General features: G+C 36.9%; 1 protein-coding gene across 6 annotated transcripts in view; it reads left to right on the forward strand.

Moving 5' to 3' along the window:
- The window catches only part of LOC128862025 (uncharacterized), a 453726-nt gene that overhangs the window by 372432 nt on the left and 64939 nt on the right, over positions 1-16355 (forward strand). For all 6 annotated transcript variants that reach the window (XM_054100424.1, XM_054100422.1, XM_054100423.1 and 3 more), the window contains 2 exons: positions 6012-6225; positions 14820-15073. In XM_054100424.1, coding sequence (XP_053956399.1) covers positions 6012-6225; positions 14820-15073 — 468 coding nt within the window. The remainder of the gene's footprint in view (positions 1-6011; positions 6226-14819; positions 15074-16355) is intronic.

Genomic DNA, 16355 nt, shown 5'->3' on the forward strand with positions numbered 1-16355 from the left:
TTAAACCAATTAAATTTTTACTATTTTCGTATTTTTGAAATAATAAGCGAATACGTAACATTTATTACATTTTTTTTTTTTCAATTACATTAAAAAAAAAAGATTTAAAAATAAAAATTTATAAAAAAAAGTTTGCTCCGGGAATTGAACTCGAGTCTAACATGTGGCGAGGAAAAATAGGCGGTGCGTTTATTTCTTCGACTGCTTATTTTTTGACCATTTTGTTACTTTTGCAATGATAAGCGGATTCATAAAATGTATTACAAATTTTTTTACGATTACATTAAAAAAAAAAAAATTTAAAAACGAAAAAAAAAATTTGCGCCGAGAATTGATGGCGAGTCACGTGGGGAGGATAAATACGCAGAGCGTTTATTTCTGCGCCTGCGTTGTGAACAAAAGGTTTTGTGCATGCGCGCGACGCGAATAAATTTTAATAAAGTTCTGAAAGTAATTCATGAAGTTTTTCATTACACACATATGTACATAAATGAACGTATACTTTATATGTAAATAAATGACGGTATATGAAATATACATAAGTACATAATATGTATGTACATGTCAATAGGAGGTATTTGCATTCAGAAAAAAAGAACGGTTTAAGATAAATCAACACTTATTTTATATTGTATGTCAATTTATAGTTTATGTATTCGACAGCATTTACATACATATGTATGTATGTACATTTGTATATGAAAAACAATAATGCACAAGCGCAAGAACATCATATCACATATGCAAGTATGCCCAAATAACCTCGACTTATGTATGTACACATGTCATACCACATCACATTCTTACAAGAAATCAAATACACATACGCACTAGTGAACGAGTTTCTTCCTAACAAGTGCAAAAACAATTCTGCTCTATGTATGCATATATACCGACTTTATGTCCTAGCATATATACATACATACATATATACCTACTTGCCTTCTAAACTTCCTACAAAATAATTGTATTCATATGTTACAACATCCATGCACGTTCATACATTCAAGCATACATATACATATGCGCGAGCACAGCGCTCCCTTCTTGCTTCCGTGTACTTTTGTCTTTCACCAGTCGATATTCCTAATATTGTACTTACAAAAACACAATACTTTGATAGACGCAAAAGCAACAGCAAGCGCAACGCGATGGCCGCTTTGCCACCACACATTCTAAAATGTTCTAGAACACAACAAAAACACATACATACCTCACATGCGCATGTCGCCCAAAGCTAAAATCTAAGCCTAGCGACTACAAAAACAAAATACATTCGTAGACGCAGTCGCAACGGCCATGATTCTATCAGCGACGGCGCTGAACAATTTAGAACAAAAACAAGGAGTTCATTCATAAGTTAGAGCTCATATTTCAATTTCATTCATAAAACGAGCCGCCCATATGCCAATTTTCGCGACCATTCGAAAATAGTCAATATTGGAATATTTCGCGTGGAATTATTTGCCAATATTTGATAAATCTTAAATTTTTGTCATGTCGAGTGGCCGCTCCTCCGTATGTATGTATGCACCCTTATATGTATGTAAATATGTCTTCTAACTGTGCGACAGTCGCGAGTTAATGCGACTTCCAGCGAATCACACATTGCTGTCCGCAAAGCCGCATATATGTACCTTATGCTCAGAAAGTACCGGGAATGTTTAAATTAAACAAAGCAGAGTTAAATTTAAGGCAAATTTATATTATCTCCTTCAAAATTTGACCCGTCTGAAGCAACACACATGTGCCAACGTTTAACCCAGTCCTCCAAACACCCCCGGCAGGCCGATTTGTATTCTCTTTGATCAGTGCGATGGCGCGTTATCATCATGCAAAATCTGAGGATTGGTTGCTCACATTTCCGGCGGTTTGCAACACACAGCATCTCTCTAAGGTTTCAAAACGGATAAATAATATTCTCTATTGACTGTCTGGCCCGATGGAAGGTACTCATGGTGGACTATGCCTTGGCAATCGAAGGAAGCAGTCAACATCACCTTCCCGGTTCTTTTTGCTCATAGGGTATACATATCCCATGTGTCAAGTGTGCGCAGAAGCTTGTGTTCTGGGTTTGTTAGAATGGTGGTAGTTTGTACATATATTTATACACATATGTGAGTATGCGCGTTAGGCTTCCTGGATGGATATTAGAATGATATTTTCTCATCAATATAATTTGGATTTGATGAAATAGATTATAGATATATGTACATATTTTCTGTTTTGATTGATTTATATAAAAGTCAGGTCATATCCAGTATGAACTATTTTATACCGAAAAGAAATTTCCATTTATAAAATACAAAAAAAACAGTATTTTAAAGAAATTTTAATTAAAATAAACTCAAAAATTTTACCAAACTTTCCTGGTTTGAATTGTAAAAAAAAATGTGCAAGAAAAAAAATATGACTTCAGGACTTGAACCTGAATTAAATACGTGCCAAAAAACAAAACGAATAACTCCGCCGACTTTAGCTTCTGCACCACAAACTAACTGCCACGCGGTCTGCTTAATCGCAAATTGATTCGCTTCGATTTCCTTAGTAGTGTGCCGAAAAATCTTATGAACTTCCTCAGTAGTCTGGTAAACGCAGAAAATATCTGAATTCTTGTCCTAGCGTGGTAAGTAAATATAGAAACCCTCCACTCGCGTCACTCGCGTGGTAAATATCTGCAATTCGCCACTCGTGAGCAAAGTTGAATTTGAAATGACCTTATTATGAATCTACAAATTAGAACTCGAAAAAAGCTCTTTTAACATTTGCTCCTTCTCATTGCATTAACATTCTCTGCTAATACCACAGAATGTTAATGCAATGAGAAGGTGCAAATGTTACTGTGAGCTTTTGTTAGTACAATTGAGATTTGAAAGATTTGTAATAAGGAAATTTAGCACACCGAGTTTATAGACACCACACTGAGTTTTGCCCACACAAAAATTGAAAACACCACACATCGTTCACCTCAACACACAACACATTTCTCACCTCATCATTAAACCAATTAAATTTTTACTATTTTCGTATTTTTGAAATAATAAGCGAATACGTAAATTTATTACATACTTTTTTTTTTTTCAATTATTGGACATTAAAAAAAAAAAAAGATTTAAAAAAAAAAAATTATAAAAAAAGTTTGCGCCGGGAATTGAACTCAAGTCTAACATGTGGCGAGGAAAAATAGGCGGTGCGTTTATTTCTTCGACTGCTTATTTTTTTACCATTTTGTTACAAATTTTTTTACGATTACATTAAAAAAAAAAATTTAAAAACGAAAAAAAAAAATTTCCACCGAGAATTGATGGCGAGTCACGTGGGGAGGATAAATACGCAGAGCGTTTATTTCTGCGCCTGCGTTGTGAACAAACGGTTTTGGGCATGCGCGCGACGCGAATAAATTTTAATAAAGTTCTGAAAGTAATTCATGAAGTTTTTCATTACACACATATGTATGTACATAAATGAACGTATACTTTATATGTAAATAAATGATGGTATATGAAATATACATAAGTACATAATATGTATGTACATGTCAATAGGAGGTATTTGCATTCAGAAAAAAAGAACGGTTTAAGATAAATCAACACTTATTTTATATTGTATGTCAATATATAGTTTATGTATTCGACAGCATTTACATACATATGTATGTATGTATGTACATTTGTATATGAAAAACAATAATGCACAAGCGCAAGAAACGGATGAATAATATTCTCTATTGACTGTCTGGCCCGATGGAAGGTACTCATGGTGGACTATGCCTTGGCAATCGAAGGAAACAGTCAACATCACCTTCCCGGTTCTTTTTGCTCATAGGGTATACATATCCCATATTTTCACTGACGGACAAGAAGACGGTCGCAGTTGTTGTTTTTTATATGCATACATTTTGCGTTCGTTGAAGGTTTGTATATATTTAATTATATATATTTATATACATATTCGTGTATGCGCGTTTGGCTTTCTGGATGCATCCATGGATATTAGAATATTTTCTCATCAATATGTGTATGTAAGTAGTTCAGATTTGACTGAAGAGTTTAAATATAGGAATGCATATTCATATGATTGGCTTTATGGCTGTTTTACATATAAATTAATTCAAAAGAAGTATGAATAATGTTATATAGAAAATAAATTTCTAAATAACAGGTATTAGAAAAACCTGAATACACTATTTTAAATCAATTCTAATTAAACCAAATATAAAAAATGAAATATCGAACAAAAAACCGCGTACAGGATTTGAACCTGAGTCAAAATTGAGACTATGTACCGCATACACAACATGTCTTTCACGATTGCGCTAATCTATAATCACTATTGAAATTTTCTAAATCACTCATTTATTCGATTCGCAGTTTTATATGCACATATTCTGCGTTAGTTGAAAGTTTGTATGCGTAATTATATGCATATGTATGTGTGTTTGCGCGTTTGGCTTTCTGGACGGATATTAGAATGATATTTTCTCATCAATATAATTTGGATTTGATGAAATAGATTATAGACATATGTACATATTTTCTGTTTTGATTGATTTATATAAAAATCAGGTCATATCCAGTATGAACTATTTTATACCGAAAAGAAATTTCCATTTATAAAATACAAAAAAACAGTATTTTAAAGAAATTTTAATTGAAATAAACCCAAAAATTTTACCAAACTTTCCTGGTTTGAACTGTAAAATAAAATGTGCAAGAAAAAAAAATATGACTTCAGGACTTGAACCTGAATTAAATACGTGCCAAAAAACAAAACGAATAACTCCGCCGACTTTAGCTTCTGCACCACAAACTAACTTTCGCGTAGCCTTCTTAATTTCGAATGTATTCGCTTCGATTTCCTTAGTAGTGTGCCGAAAAATCTTATGAACTTCCTCAGTAGTTTGGTAAACGCAGAAAATATCTGAATTCCTGTCCTAGCGTGGTAAGTAAATATAGAAACCCTCCACTCGCGTCACTCGCGTGGTAAATATCTGCAATTCCCACCTCGTGAGGAAGGTTGAATTTGAAATTACCTTAGTTTGAATCTACAAATTAGAACTCGAAAAAAGCTCATTTAACATTTGCACCTTCTCATTGCATTAACATTCTCTGGTTTTACTGCTGCGGAATACCGTTAAACGGAAAAATATTTGGATGCATATTTATTTTCGACAAAGCGCAGTCTTCACTTGAATTATCAAAATCCTTGGCTCAGTAGATTAAATACGATTGGTTTAATATCATTCCTTAAAAATGATTGCATCTAATGAAGTGAACACGACTGTATGTGTGTAGGTGTAGGTGTATGTTTGTTTATGAATACAGTGACTGATTTGCTAAATCGTTAAAAGCATACAGAAATTCCAGTTAGTGTTGTTTTCTTGCATTTCTTGTTTATACATATTTACAAACATGCATATGTGTGGAGGCATGTATAGGGTTTTTCAGTAAGAGCGCTTCAACTTTTGAACTTTTTTGAATAAAACACAAACGGTTTGACTTTTTTAACTAATTTTTTTTTATTATCGAGTTTGAACATATACATTTAAGTATGAGATTCGATTTCTTTTGCATGACCACCGCGTGCACGTTTTACGAAGTCCAATCGTTGAACTCAATTTTCGACCACTCTTTTGCATAAATCGGCCGAAATTCCAGCAATTTCGCGTTCAATATTGGCTCTGAGCTCACAAATCGTCGCCGGCTTGTTACTGTAGACCAATGACTTCACATAACCCCAAAACGGGACGGCTTGTTAAATGGACCGTACAATGGCCGTAATGCTCTTAAAGTAGCAGCAACAGAACGATTATTTTCATAAAAAATTTGCACGATTTGCAATCGTTGCTCAAGTGTGTAGCGTTCCATGATGAAATGTATACTAATGAAAAAAGTTAAAGCGCACCTATTGAACAACCCTATATGTACATGCATTTTTTTTTATCGAAACTCGCTTCATCAACTACTAGTTTTCCATTTCAATCATACCATATTCCATGTATGTACTAACAGGTGCTGCAAGAGATGCTCGAACAAATTGACCGACAGCAACGTATCAAATTGAAGCTTGACAATCTGTCAATACCATCACCGGAATGTCATCGTCCATTGAGACATCAATTCTCTTCGGATAACATGAATGCACCACCATTCAATATACCCAATTTGCGAATCGATCAGCGAAAAACATTCAGTGCTGAGGGTATGGCACAGAAGAACTCTGGAGGTACGTACATACATATAACACACACTTCTTCCCACACACATATGTACATGTAAATGCATTCGAGATCAAAAGCAAATGCAAATAGGCATACTCAAATACTTGTTAGCTCGTACATATGATATGAATTCGTACCATACATACCCATATATGTACATATGCTGGGGAAACAAATATGCACATGCTTGTATGTACATATACTCGTATGTATGTATAGCACATGTGAATGCACATAAGTACACAACAAAACAGACATAAATTTGCAGTTTGTGTGTTTGTAAATACATTTGAAACAACAACAAGAAGCGAAATTTTATCAGATTTTGTTCGCTATATGTCCACCTTTTATTAATTTTAGTTCAAGTATCCGATTTTGTAACTATTTTTAGATAATGCGACCCTGCTAAGCATGACACAAAATCGTAGAACATTTTTTTCTAATAACGCTCGCTCCTCGGCTGACAATGATAAACTTCCAAGTGAAAAAACTTCTGCCTAAATCCATCTGCCGTTCGAAAGTGGCATAAAACTCCTTTTGTGAAAAAACGGCAAAACACCCACCTTAAATAGAAGCAAGACTTCTGTCAAACACTCAATGAAGGGTGTACATATGTAAAAGGTCTTTCAAAAGTGAAGCCTAGATGTTAAAAGTGAATAATTCCTAGACGGTACCCTTTTTATGTTATCTTTGATATTTGTCGAGTAGGAAGATATACAATTTTAAACGATAGCAAAGCGCTTTAAAATTATTGAACCTTATTGTGATCTATGAAAATGGTCGATCTTTCAGAACAACATATCGCAAAATTCATGATTTTCTTTATGGAAATAATTGTCCGAAAGAGCCGGCAATCTAAAGGTTGATTAAAAAATTTCAAGAAACTAGTTCTGTCGGGAATAGAAAAAGGCTCTTACTGATTTTGCCTGCAGACGTGATCATGGTGGTCATTTAAATGATGTAATTTTTCACATATTAAATGTTAAGGGCGGTGTATGAATAAAAATAGGGAAACCTGAAATAATCTTAGTTTTTACATGCATTTTTTTTAAACAACACCTAGGCGCGTCTTTTGAGATATACTACTCGTACACATATACTTACTTATAAATGTGTCAATTAATAATACATCTTTTTCACATCATTAAAAACTGGTATGTCTTTCGGCTATGCAATTAAATAGACGCAGCAGGTTACCTGTTAACTGCCTGGCATAATTGAAAATGTCGAAAAAAGTCCAGTGAATCAAAAACTTAAATCTGCAGATTAAGGACAAAACGAGGGTTAAAGCCTTTGAAAAAATATAAAAATAATTAAATATATTAAATAAATAAAAAACTCATAAATATGATGTCATGTTAAACCACCTTAAATTGCTCCTTCTGACTCCCGGACTGGTGTATCGTCTTCCAAGCTGAGATCTACGCTATAGGCAAAGCAGCAAAAACGATGCAACTAATGGACTTACCTCCAGCTAACCTTACACTTTTTGTTGAAGTGGTTGCTCCCGCTTATCCAACAACACAACATCACACTTTGGTGGGTTCCCGGCCTCTCTGGAGTGGAGGGAAATGAAAGAGCGGCTCAGTGTGCAAGGAAGAGCTCTGAGCTTTTCCTTAAGCGAGTGGTAGAGGACATAAGCATTCTTCTAAACGAACTATACACTGCGATTGACTTGAGCGTAATAGCAGAAACCAATGCACCAGCCGTGTACTTTTAGTAGTGGTTGAATCTGAGGAAGTTTCTGCTGATGGTTCATTGTGGATTTCATCGACCGGCTAGAGTCGATTGACATATCGGCAGGTGTTAAGCTATGAAAACGATTTCTTAAAAATTTTAGCAAGTCGTGAGTAGTTTGTTGTTTATTTGCTGGATTGATGAATTCTCCAGGAAGACGAACCGGTTCACCATACACCAATTCAGCGGCCGTCGTAGAAATGTCGTTTTTCCATGAAGCGCGTAGACCTAGGAGTACGATTGGAAGTGCGTCATACCAAGTATTATTGTGGCACAGCCAGTGGAATAGCTTCAGGAAATCTAGTGAAACGGTCGATTATTGTCAGGCATTGGCGAAAGCCATTAGAAGAAGGCAGTGTAATAAGATCAACATGTATATGCTCGAAGCGCTGAGACGGTAACTGGAATCTCGCTGGTGTTGTAATCACATAACGTTGAATTTTGTTTCGCTGACAATCAATGCAGGATCTCGCCCATTCGCGACAATTCTTATTGATTGATGGCCAAATATAGCGGCTGGTTAAAAGCTTCTGTGAACATCGTATTCCGGGGTGATAGAGAGAGTGTAAAGAATCGAATACCGCCCTCCTTAGAGATGCCGCTACGAATGGACGAACTGTTCCTGAGGATACATCACAGTATAAGGTAGTGTTATGCTCCGGAAAATGCAGATTTTTTAATTGAAGCGTCGAGTTAGGATTAGCGATAAGCTGTTGAAGCTCTGCGTCACCTTTTTGAGCATCTGCTAACTGTTGAGCTGTCACAGGGGCTGAGATTGTTTCTATTCGTGATAGTGTATCGGTCACTATATTGTTCGGCCCACTGAGATGCTTTATTTCTGTGGTGAATTGGCCTATAAAATCTATCCGGCGGAACTGCCGTGGTGTAGCGCGCCCTGATGTTTGCTTAAAAACATATTGCAGCGGCTTATGGTCAGTATATATCACAATATGCCGGCCCTCGAACATATACCAAAAATATTTCACCGCATCGTATATTGCGTGGAGCTCGCGATCGTAAGTTGAAAGCTTGCGCATCGATTCTGGTAGCGTCCGGCTAAAGAAAGCAAGTGGTTGCCATGAATTGTTCGAGCGTTGTTGTAACACTGCTCCGATCGCAGTATTTGACACATCTGTGAAGATGGCCAATTCAGCATTGGTATTCGGGTGTGCTAGCTGGGCGGAGTTGGCTAGGGCCTCTTTGGATTGTTCGAATGAATCTTTATGTGCTTTTGTCCATGTTACTGGATGTGAGCCTTTAACACTTGGACCAGCTAATGCTTCGTTCAGTGGTCCGAGTAACTCCGCCGCGTTTTTAATAAATTTCCGATAGAAATTAACCATGCCAATAAAACCTCGCAGTTTTTTTACTGTTATTGGTGGCGTTAGTTGCCGAATCGCACTGACCTTTTCGGGCAGCGGTTTTATACCATCACTTGAAATGTGATGGCCCAGAAATTTAGCCTCGGATTGGCCGAAAAACGACTTTGCGTTATTAATTACCAGTCCGTAGTGTTCAAGACGTTGAAACAAAGTTTTCAAGTGTGTGAGATGTTGCGGCTCATCGTCTGAAGCAACGAGTAGATCGTCAATGTACGGGAATACAAACGGTAGATCGCGAGTGATTTCGTCCATGAATCTTTGGAACGTTTGCGCCGCATTTCTCAGTCCAAAAGTCATGAAAGGGAATTCAAACAACCCGAAAGGTGTGATAATTGCTGTTTTTCCAATGTCTTGTTCGGCGACTGAAATTTGATTAAACGCTCTGACGAGGTCTATGGTAGAAAATATTGTTTTCTTGTATAAATTAGCACCAAAGTCTTCTAAATATCGCACAGGATACCTGTCGGGCACTGTGCGGTCGTTGAGGCGTCGATAATCCCCACACGGCCGCGATTCGCCGTTCTTTTTAGGCGCTAAATGCAATGGAGAGGACCACGGACTTTGAGATGGACGAGCAATTCCCAATTTCAACATTTTGGCAAATTCCTCTTTAGCTACTTTAAGCTTATGTGGTGCAAGACGACGTGCTTTGCTTAACACTGATGGGCCTTCGGTGGTTTTTATGTGATGCACCGTTGTGTGCTTGACAAATTGGAATGCACCGTTAGGTTTGATGATGGCTGGAAATTCTCTTAGAAGAGCGCTGTAGGGCGATTGATTGGGAATCACCTTGATTGACATAATGTGAGATACGTTTCGCACTAGCCCTTGAGATGTTATACCTGAATTTTCATCGCAAATTTGTTTGTTTTTTAAGTCGACTAACAAACCAAAATGGCTGATAAAGTCGGCTCCAATAAGTGGCTTCGTTACGTCGGCGATGACAAAGCACCAGGTGAATTCGCGTCGCAAGCCGAAATCAAGCGTAAGCATATGACGCCCATACGTTTCAATTGTTGCGTTTGTAGCTGTGTACAACTGGTACCCAACGGGAGTTACGTTTGTCTTGATTCGCGAACGAGGGAAAATGGATAAATCAGCGCCTGTGTCCACGAGAAATTGTGTCCCAGAAGCGCGGTCTGTCAAAAAGAGGCGGTGCGATGATGTAATTAGAGAGTCTTTTACCGCCTTTATAGACCCTCTTTCGCGTTTTTCGCAAATTTGCAACCTGGTAGGCATCGTCGAGCATTAGCGCCAAATTTTTTGTGATAAAAACATTGGCCGTCTGTCGACAAACGCACGCGACTGTGTGACGAGCTACGTCTGCCACGAGTTTGTGGACTATGTTGCCTACTACGTGAGTTGCTTATACGGAACGTTTGTAATTGCTTACGTATTTCTGATATTTCGGAGCGTAGTGACTGCTCTTCGGAAATGTAGGAAATGGAGCGTGCGACGTTTGGAATTACCTCGTGAATTTTGTCAGCTAGGCGACTGAGATCTTCTAGTGAGGCGTCGGGCTGTGCTGCCAAGCAAGCGCGTGTTTGTGATGAAAGTCGGGACTACCATCTTGCTTTAATAACGTTGTCTGAAACGTCCGGACAAAGACTACGATGGTGACGAAAAAATTGTGGCGGGGTGCGGTCACCAATTTCCTCACCATCTAAAAGTTGTAGGAGCTTAGCGTCTTTTGACTTCGTAAGGCGCTCGATTAGGGCCGTCTTCAACGAGGTGTACGGTGTTGATGTAGAAGGACGTAGTATTATATCTTCTACCTCCGCTGCTGATTGCGTATCGATCAATGATACTGCATGGTGGAACATGTCGTCTCCATTGCAAACAGATCGAATTCTGAATTGCGATTCCAGCTGGGCGAACCACAGCGCAGGCCGCTCTGCAGAGAACGGTGGCGCGCGAACAGTCGTGCCCGTTATAGGATACATTAGCGGAGGCTGTGTTGATGAGCCTGCCTCGTTGTTTGTTAGTGGAGTTGCTTCGTTCGTCATGACCCTTTAGATGCTTGCGTCGTGTTCAATTCGCCGGAAATTTACAAAAATATACTCCTTGGTCGCTACGTATTTTTGTAGACTGTCGCACAAATCCAGTCTTATGACTATACCTTACCAATAATCGCCGATGTTAGTGGATGAAAGGGCCCGCTTTTAATTAAAGTCGGATATGCTAATTGTAAAAAAATTGTTTATATATAACCCAAGTCGGGGTCACCAATGTAGCGAACACGTGTGAGCCCTTCGATGTGTCGTCTAAGAAGAATGTTCATACGGTTGCTTTCACATTGCTTTGCCTATCAATAGTTACAATAAATGTCGAGACTCGATAGCGGCAGATCTAATGGAAATATTGAGAGAGCTTTTGCTCTCTGTATCATAAGATAGTGACAGTGGTTGCCATATATATATATATATATGTCTATATGTGAGTTTTATGTCAATAATTTCTTAGAGGTTATTAATTTAGTAAATGATAAAATATTTTATTAATTTTAAATAAACGATTTTACAATGCCTTCCTTTTTGAGTTATTGCACCTTTTTCAATAAAACTCGCTCAAACTTCGTACACATATTGCTCCCCACCATAGTTAGACTCAATATCTGGTATTACCGTGCACCCGTATAAACTGCGGAACAATAAGCCCCAGAATGTGCTAAAATTCTTAAAAACCCTTAAAATATAGGGTACCTCAGCAGGCTTTGCACAATACATCCCTTTTAGTAGCAGTGCGCAGTAGCCTAATAATAATAACATCGGTTCAAGAAGGCCCTGACAATCAATAAGTTGAGAGACAAGGTCTAAAACAAGAATAAGCAAATGGGCATATCTTTGTATCTTAAGAAATTGTAGGCTTATAAATTTAAAACAATTATAGTAGAGTGGCATCGAATAAAAGAAATTGAGGGGTTTAAGAGCGAAAGAAAAAAGGAATTCTGGAAGAGAGTGTAGAGTTTTTTTAATTGGTATTCATATAACAGATATGTATGAAAAATTAGCCAAACGGTTGAGTTCTGTTTACTACAAAATATGAGAATGACCGAAAATCTGGCATTTATAACAGACGATGAACGGTACAGGAACATGGTTTCGTAACAGTGCAACCAAAAGTGCAAGCCAAGCCACTGAAATTGTGGATGGTGTTTATGGTGCCGCTTTGGTTTCATCGATTCTGTTTAGGCATTTTTTATTTTTTAAAGAAAATATCGATAAGATCACAGAAATAATCGAAGTTGACCGGTATGTTAGTAGTCGTATCATCGCCAAGGAGCTGAAGATCGATCATAAGACAATTTTACTATAAACCATTTTCGCAAAATATTCCGTAAAAATAATTTATTTCTTTTTCTCCAGACAACACAGACTAAAGCAGACGGTACAATTTTTCATTGCGACCTCGGTTGTTAAGTTGAAGTGGCAGTCGGTCTTTAAATCAACTCACTTAGAAATTTGCTGATCCATTGTGATACCACAGTAGTTGTTTATCTGCTACTCGCCGTTAAATCATTCATCGAATGACTTGAATTTATAAGCGTTTTTTCAGTACCTTTCATGCTATTGAATTCATTGGCAATTTTCATCATCTGCGTTGTAAAACATACCTACATAGGTCAAATGAGTCCTTGATAAAAGAGATATGAATCACAGCAAAAAGAGTAATTCAAGTTTTCCTGATATTATATTTTATTTTCTTGCCCCAAAAATTACTGTTATAATACAAATTTTTAAAACCAAAACATAGCCGACGTTCATCGCAGCGAACATCACAAAAAACTAATTTGTATTTATGGTCCAAGTAACTGTTTCGGCTATGAGCAAAATTCTATCCAATATGCTACGGTTGCCTTGCTTATAAATAAAAGGTGATCAGATTCGATATATTTCTTCTTATAGGACCATTTTTGACAGATCTCACGTGACTACTGTCAAAGTAAATTATTGACATTTCATTATGGAAAGACTTATGTCCAACAACGTTTATAAATCGTACAATTATAGTACTAAAATCGACGCTCTGTGAAAAGTGTTCATCGAGTGCTCAGGTCACCCTACATTTTTGGCTTTATGGCTACGCCAATAAGCAAAATCGCCATATTTGGCCTGAAGAGCTCCCCGAAGTCAGTCAAGGACAGCCTTTGAAAATAACTGTTTGGTGCGGCCTATAGGCTGGAGGAATCATTGACCCATATTATTCAAAGACGAGGCTAGCGCCAATGTAACAGTAAATGGCGAACTTTATCGCGCCATGACAAATTGCTTTTGATGGCGAGTTTTGACTTTGATTGAAGCTCGTTATCTGTAAAACATTTGGTTTCAACAAGCTACAAGCTACAAGCCACACAATTCGTGATACATTGGATTTACTTCGTCATAAATGCTTTGTGGATAAAAAAACTTCAATTGAGACATTTTAAGCCAACATTACTAAAGTTATTCACGAGATACCGTCCGAAATCCTCCGGTTGGAGTCATTCAAAATTGGTGTTTAGGGATGACCCAATTACGGCTCAGTTGCCGCCAACATTTGAAAGGGATTACCTTTAAAACATAAATGTCATGAATCGTTCTACACAAAAATAATAAAAATTTAAAACACGATACCTCTAAATCAATCACCCTTTATTTATTTAGTACTACAATGCACGGCTTACTAATGATCATCGGATGGCCCTTTTTCTTTATTTATTTAAATGTGAACTCATGGTATTTAGGAATTGTTAGAATCATATTTTAATAATACTTGCCATTTAGAAAGTACAGACCATTTTATATTGATATGCTCATGGAATGACCTTAACGATTCAGAAGCGTTAACTGATTTTGTTGTGACAGAACGAAAATAAACAATTCAAAATTTAGCTACAGAGCTTCGAACGATTGATTCTTTTTTTATGAAGCAGAAAGAATTGATGATTTTTAACCATATTTTTGCACATAACCGCGCCTTCTTTAGAGACTCCTTCAAATTATGTTAAAATCTTTCCGAACCGCTAAGTTTTAAAATGCAAAAACTCCTCGCAAACCGGAGCACTCATTTTTTTCTTGCGCTGTTGTTTAAATGGCGGAATAAAAGTCCAGGGTATTCCATTTTATTTAAATTTTGTTCTTTTACATCACGAGTACAGTCTTCTGTTATAACTTCAGCTTTTTCCAACTGTACTCGTCTTCCGTTATTAGGGCAGCTTCTTCTTATTTTTATAAATCTTCAAAACGTCGGATAGGCGCGTACGCCATAGCCGACTGTTGCTTCGCGAAGTTAATGCATTAACTACGTATTTCAGGGCTTTATTTTGTTTAGGGACTTTGATGTGTCGAGTATTACTACTAACAGAAGTGAACCAAAATAAACCTCTATACATATATACATATTTACAGATATACGAAAATATGTACCATATTTTGCGCAGCCATCAGCGGGCGATATGTTGATTCGAATATTTTTAATTTTTGCAGCTCGTTTATTTACAGGTTCCGGCATGCTGGGAGGTTCGTGGTTCGGTTGCTCGTTATCATCGCCCGATAGTAACTTCCCGCGTGCTGCTAATGCATTCCCCAACTGGCGTCTCTCGGATAACACTTTGAAGAAACCGAAAACACGCATAGCGCCATCGTGTGCATCCTCGCCTGGTGGAACGCCAGGCTCTGGACTGCCAACACTCCGACACTCGAGCATTGGACCACAGGAGCGACGTGGCTCGACAATCAATCTGTCACCGCCTACTGTAAGTAGCCGCCTTCCTTGCACCACATCCAACTCCAATTCATCTTACAGAGTCTGCATTTGTATGCGCGCTCGCTGATTTACATTTGTTGACCCTGTTCATTGAATTTAGCTTCTTTTCTATTGCTTCGTTTTTCTTTTTTGTTTGGTAAATCCGTTGCAAAGAAGCTTAATGTGTTTACAATTTATGTTTTGCCTAAGTATGTAGTTATAGGTTGGGCGGGGTTACTCTGTGCTACTTTTATTGTGATTAATAAAAAAAATTCTTCATATATGTATATTGTTTGTAGTGAAATTTTACTTTCTCAAAACAAGTAAATTTATACATATACCTGCATAAATAGTTCGTCCATTTAGTGAATTCAAAAAAAACGTTGTACATTCTATGCAAACGCTTTACTATCGCATAGCCCTATAAATTGTTCATATAAAAACTGTTTTTTTATTTTTGAAGCAGCTTACACGCAGATATTTTTTAGTTAGTTAGAAGCTACTTTTTATTATTTCTGTAAAAAAAAAACGAAAAGAAGAAAACTGAATTTATCATCAGTATTGATGAAGTGGTTAGCGTAGAGGTGGAATGGGTTGCGTGAAACTGTTTAAAGTTAGTTTTGAAACCTTTTAATAAAAGAATGTCAATCCTATAATATTATATACACCTATACCGCTAGTTACAGTAACCGCTTCATAATTATATATTCTTATTTCAATTCCAATTTATTGTTTTCTCATGTACTTATTTGCATTTTGCCGTTATTTATGCCCTTCGAAATTTATTTACGATTCCCGTTTGATGGTATTCGAAACCTCACACCCTCAATATAATTTCAAATAAACTGTTTTCGTTGGAATGTAATTGTTATTAATTGTTTTCTTACGCTGATTTTTTGTATGGCAAGGTTAACAAATAAAATATGAAAAGTGTAGAAATTTGAAATAGAATACATATCTGGGAGTGGTTTAATAAGTCTTGGAAACTCTATTCTAAATAATCACATTTTCGCTCAATGTGATTCGTTCAACTTTTCTCCAATTTTTGGTGTCCACCTAATTATAAGATACGCTCAAAAAATGCTTCCCGTTCATAGGTGACCTCTTCATTTGACCTGCACTTCAAAAAATTATTATCTTTCATAAATGACCTCTTCATTCGACCCAAACATCTTACCGTTGAACTATTTCTTCATATTGAGTAACAGAAACTAATCGTAGGAGAAAATGTAGGATGAGAAAGCAATAAGCAACCTTCGTTTCGTAGATTTTTAGCTGCCTATGAGTGAGCT

Source organism: Anastrepha ludens, chromosome 4, assembly GCF_028408465.1.
Source record: "Anastrepha ludens isolate Willacy chromosome 4, idAnaLude1.1, whole genome shotgun sequence".
Lineage (NCBI taxonomy): Eukaryota > Metazoa > Arthropoda > Insecta > Diptera > Tephritidae > Anastrepha > Anastrepha ludens.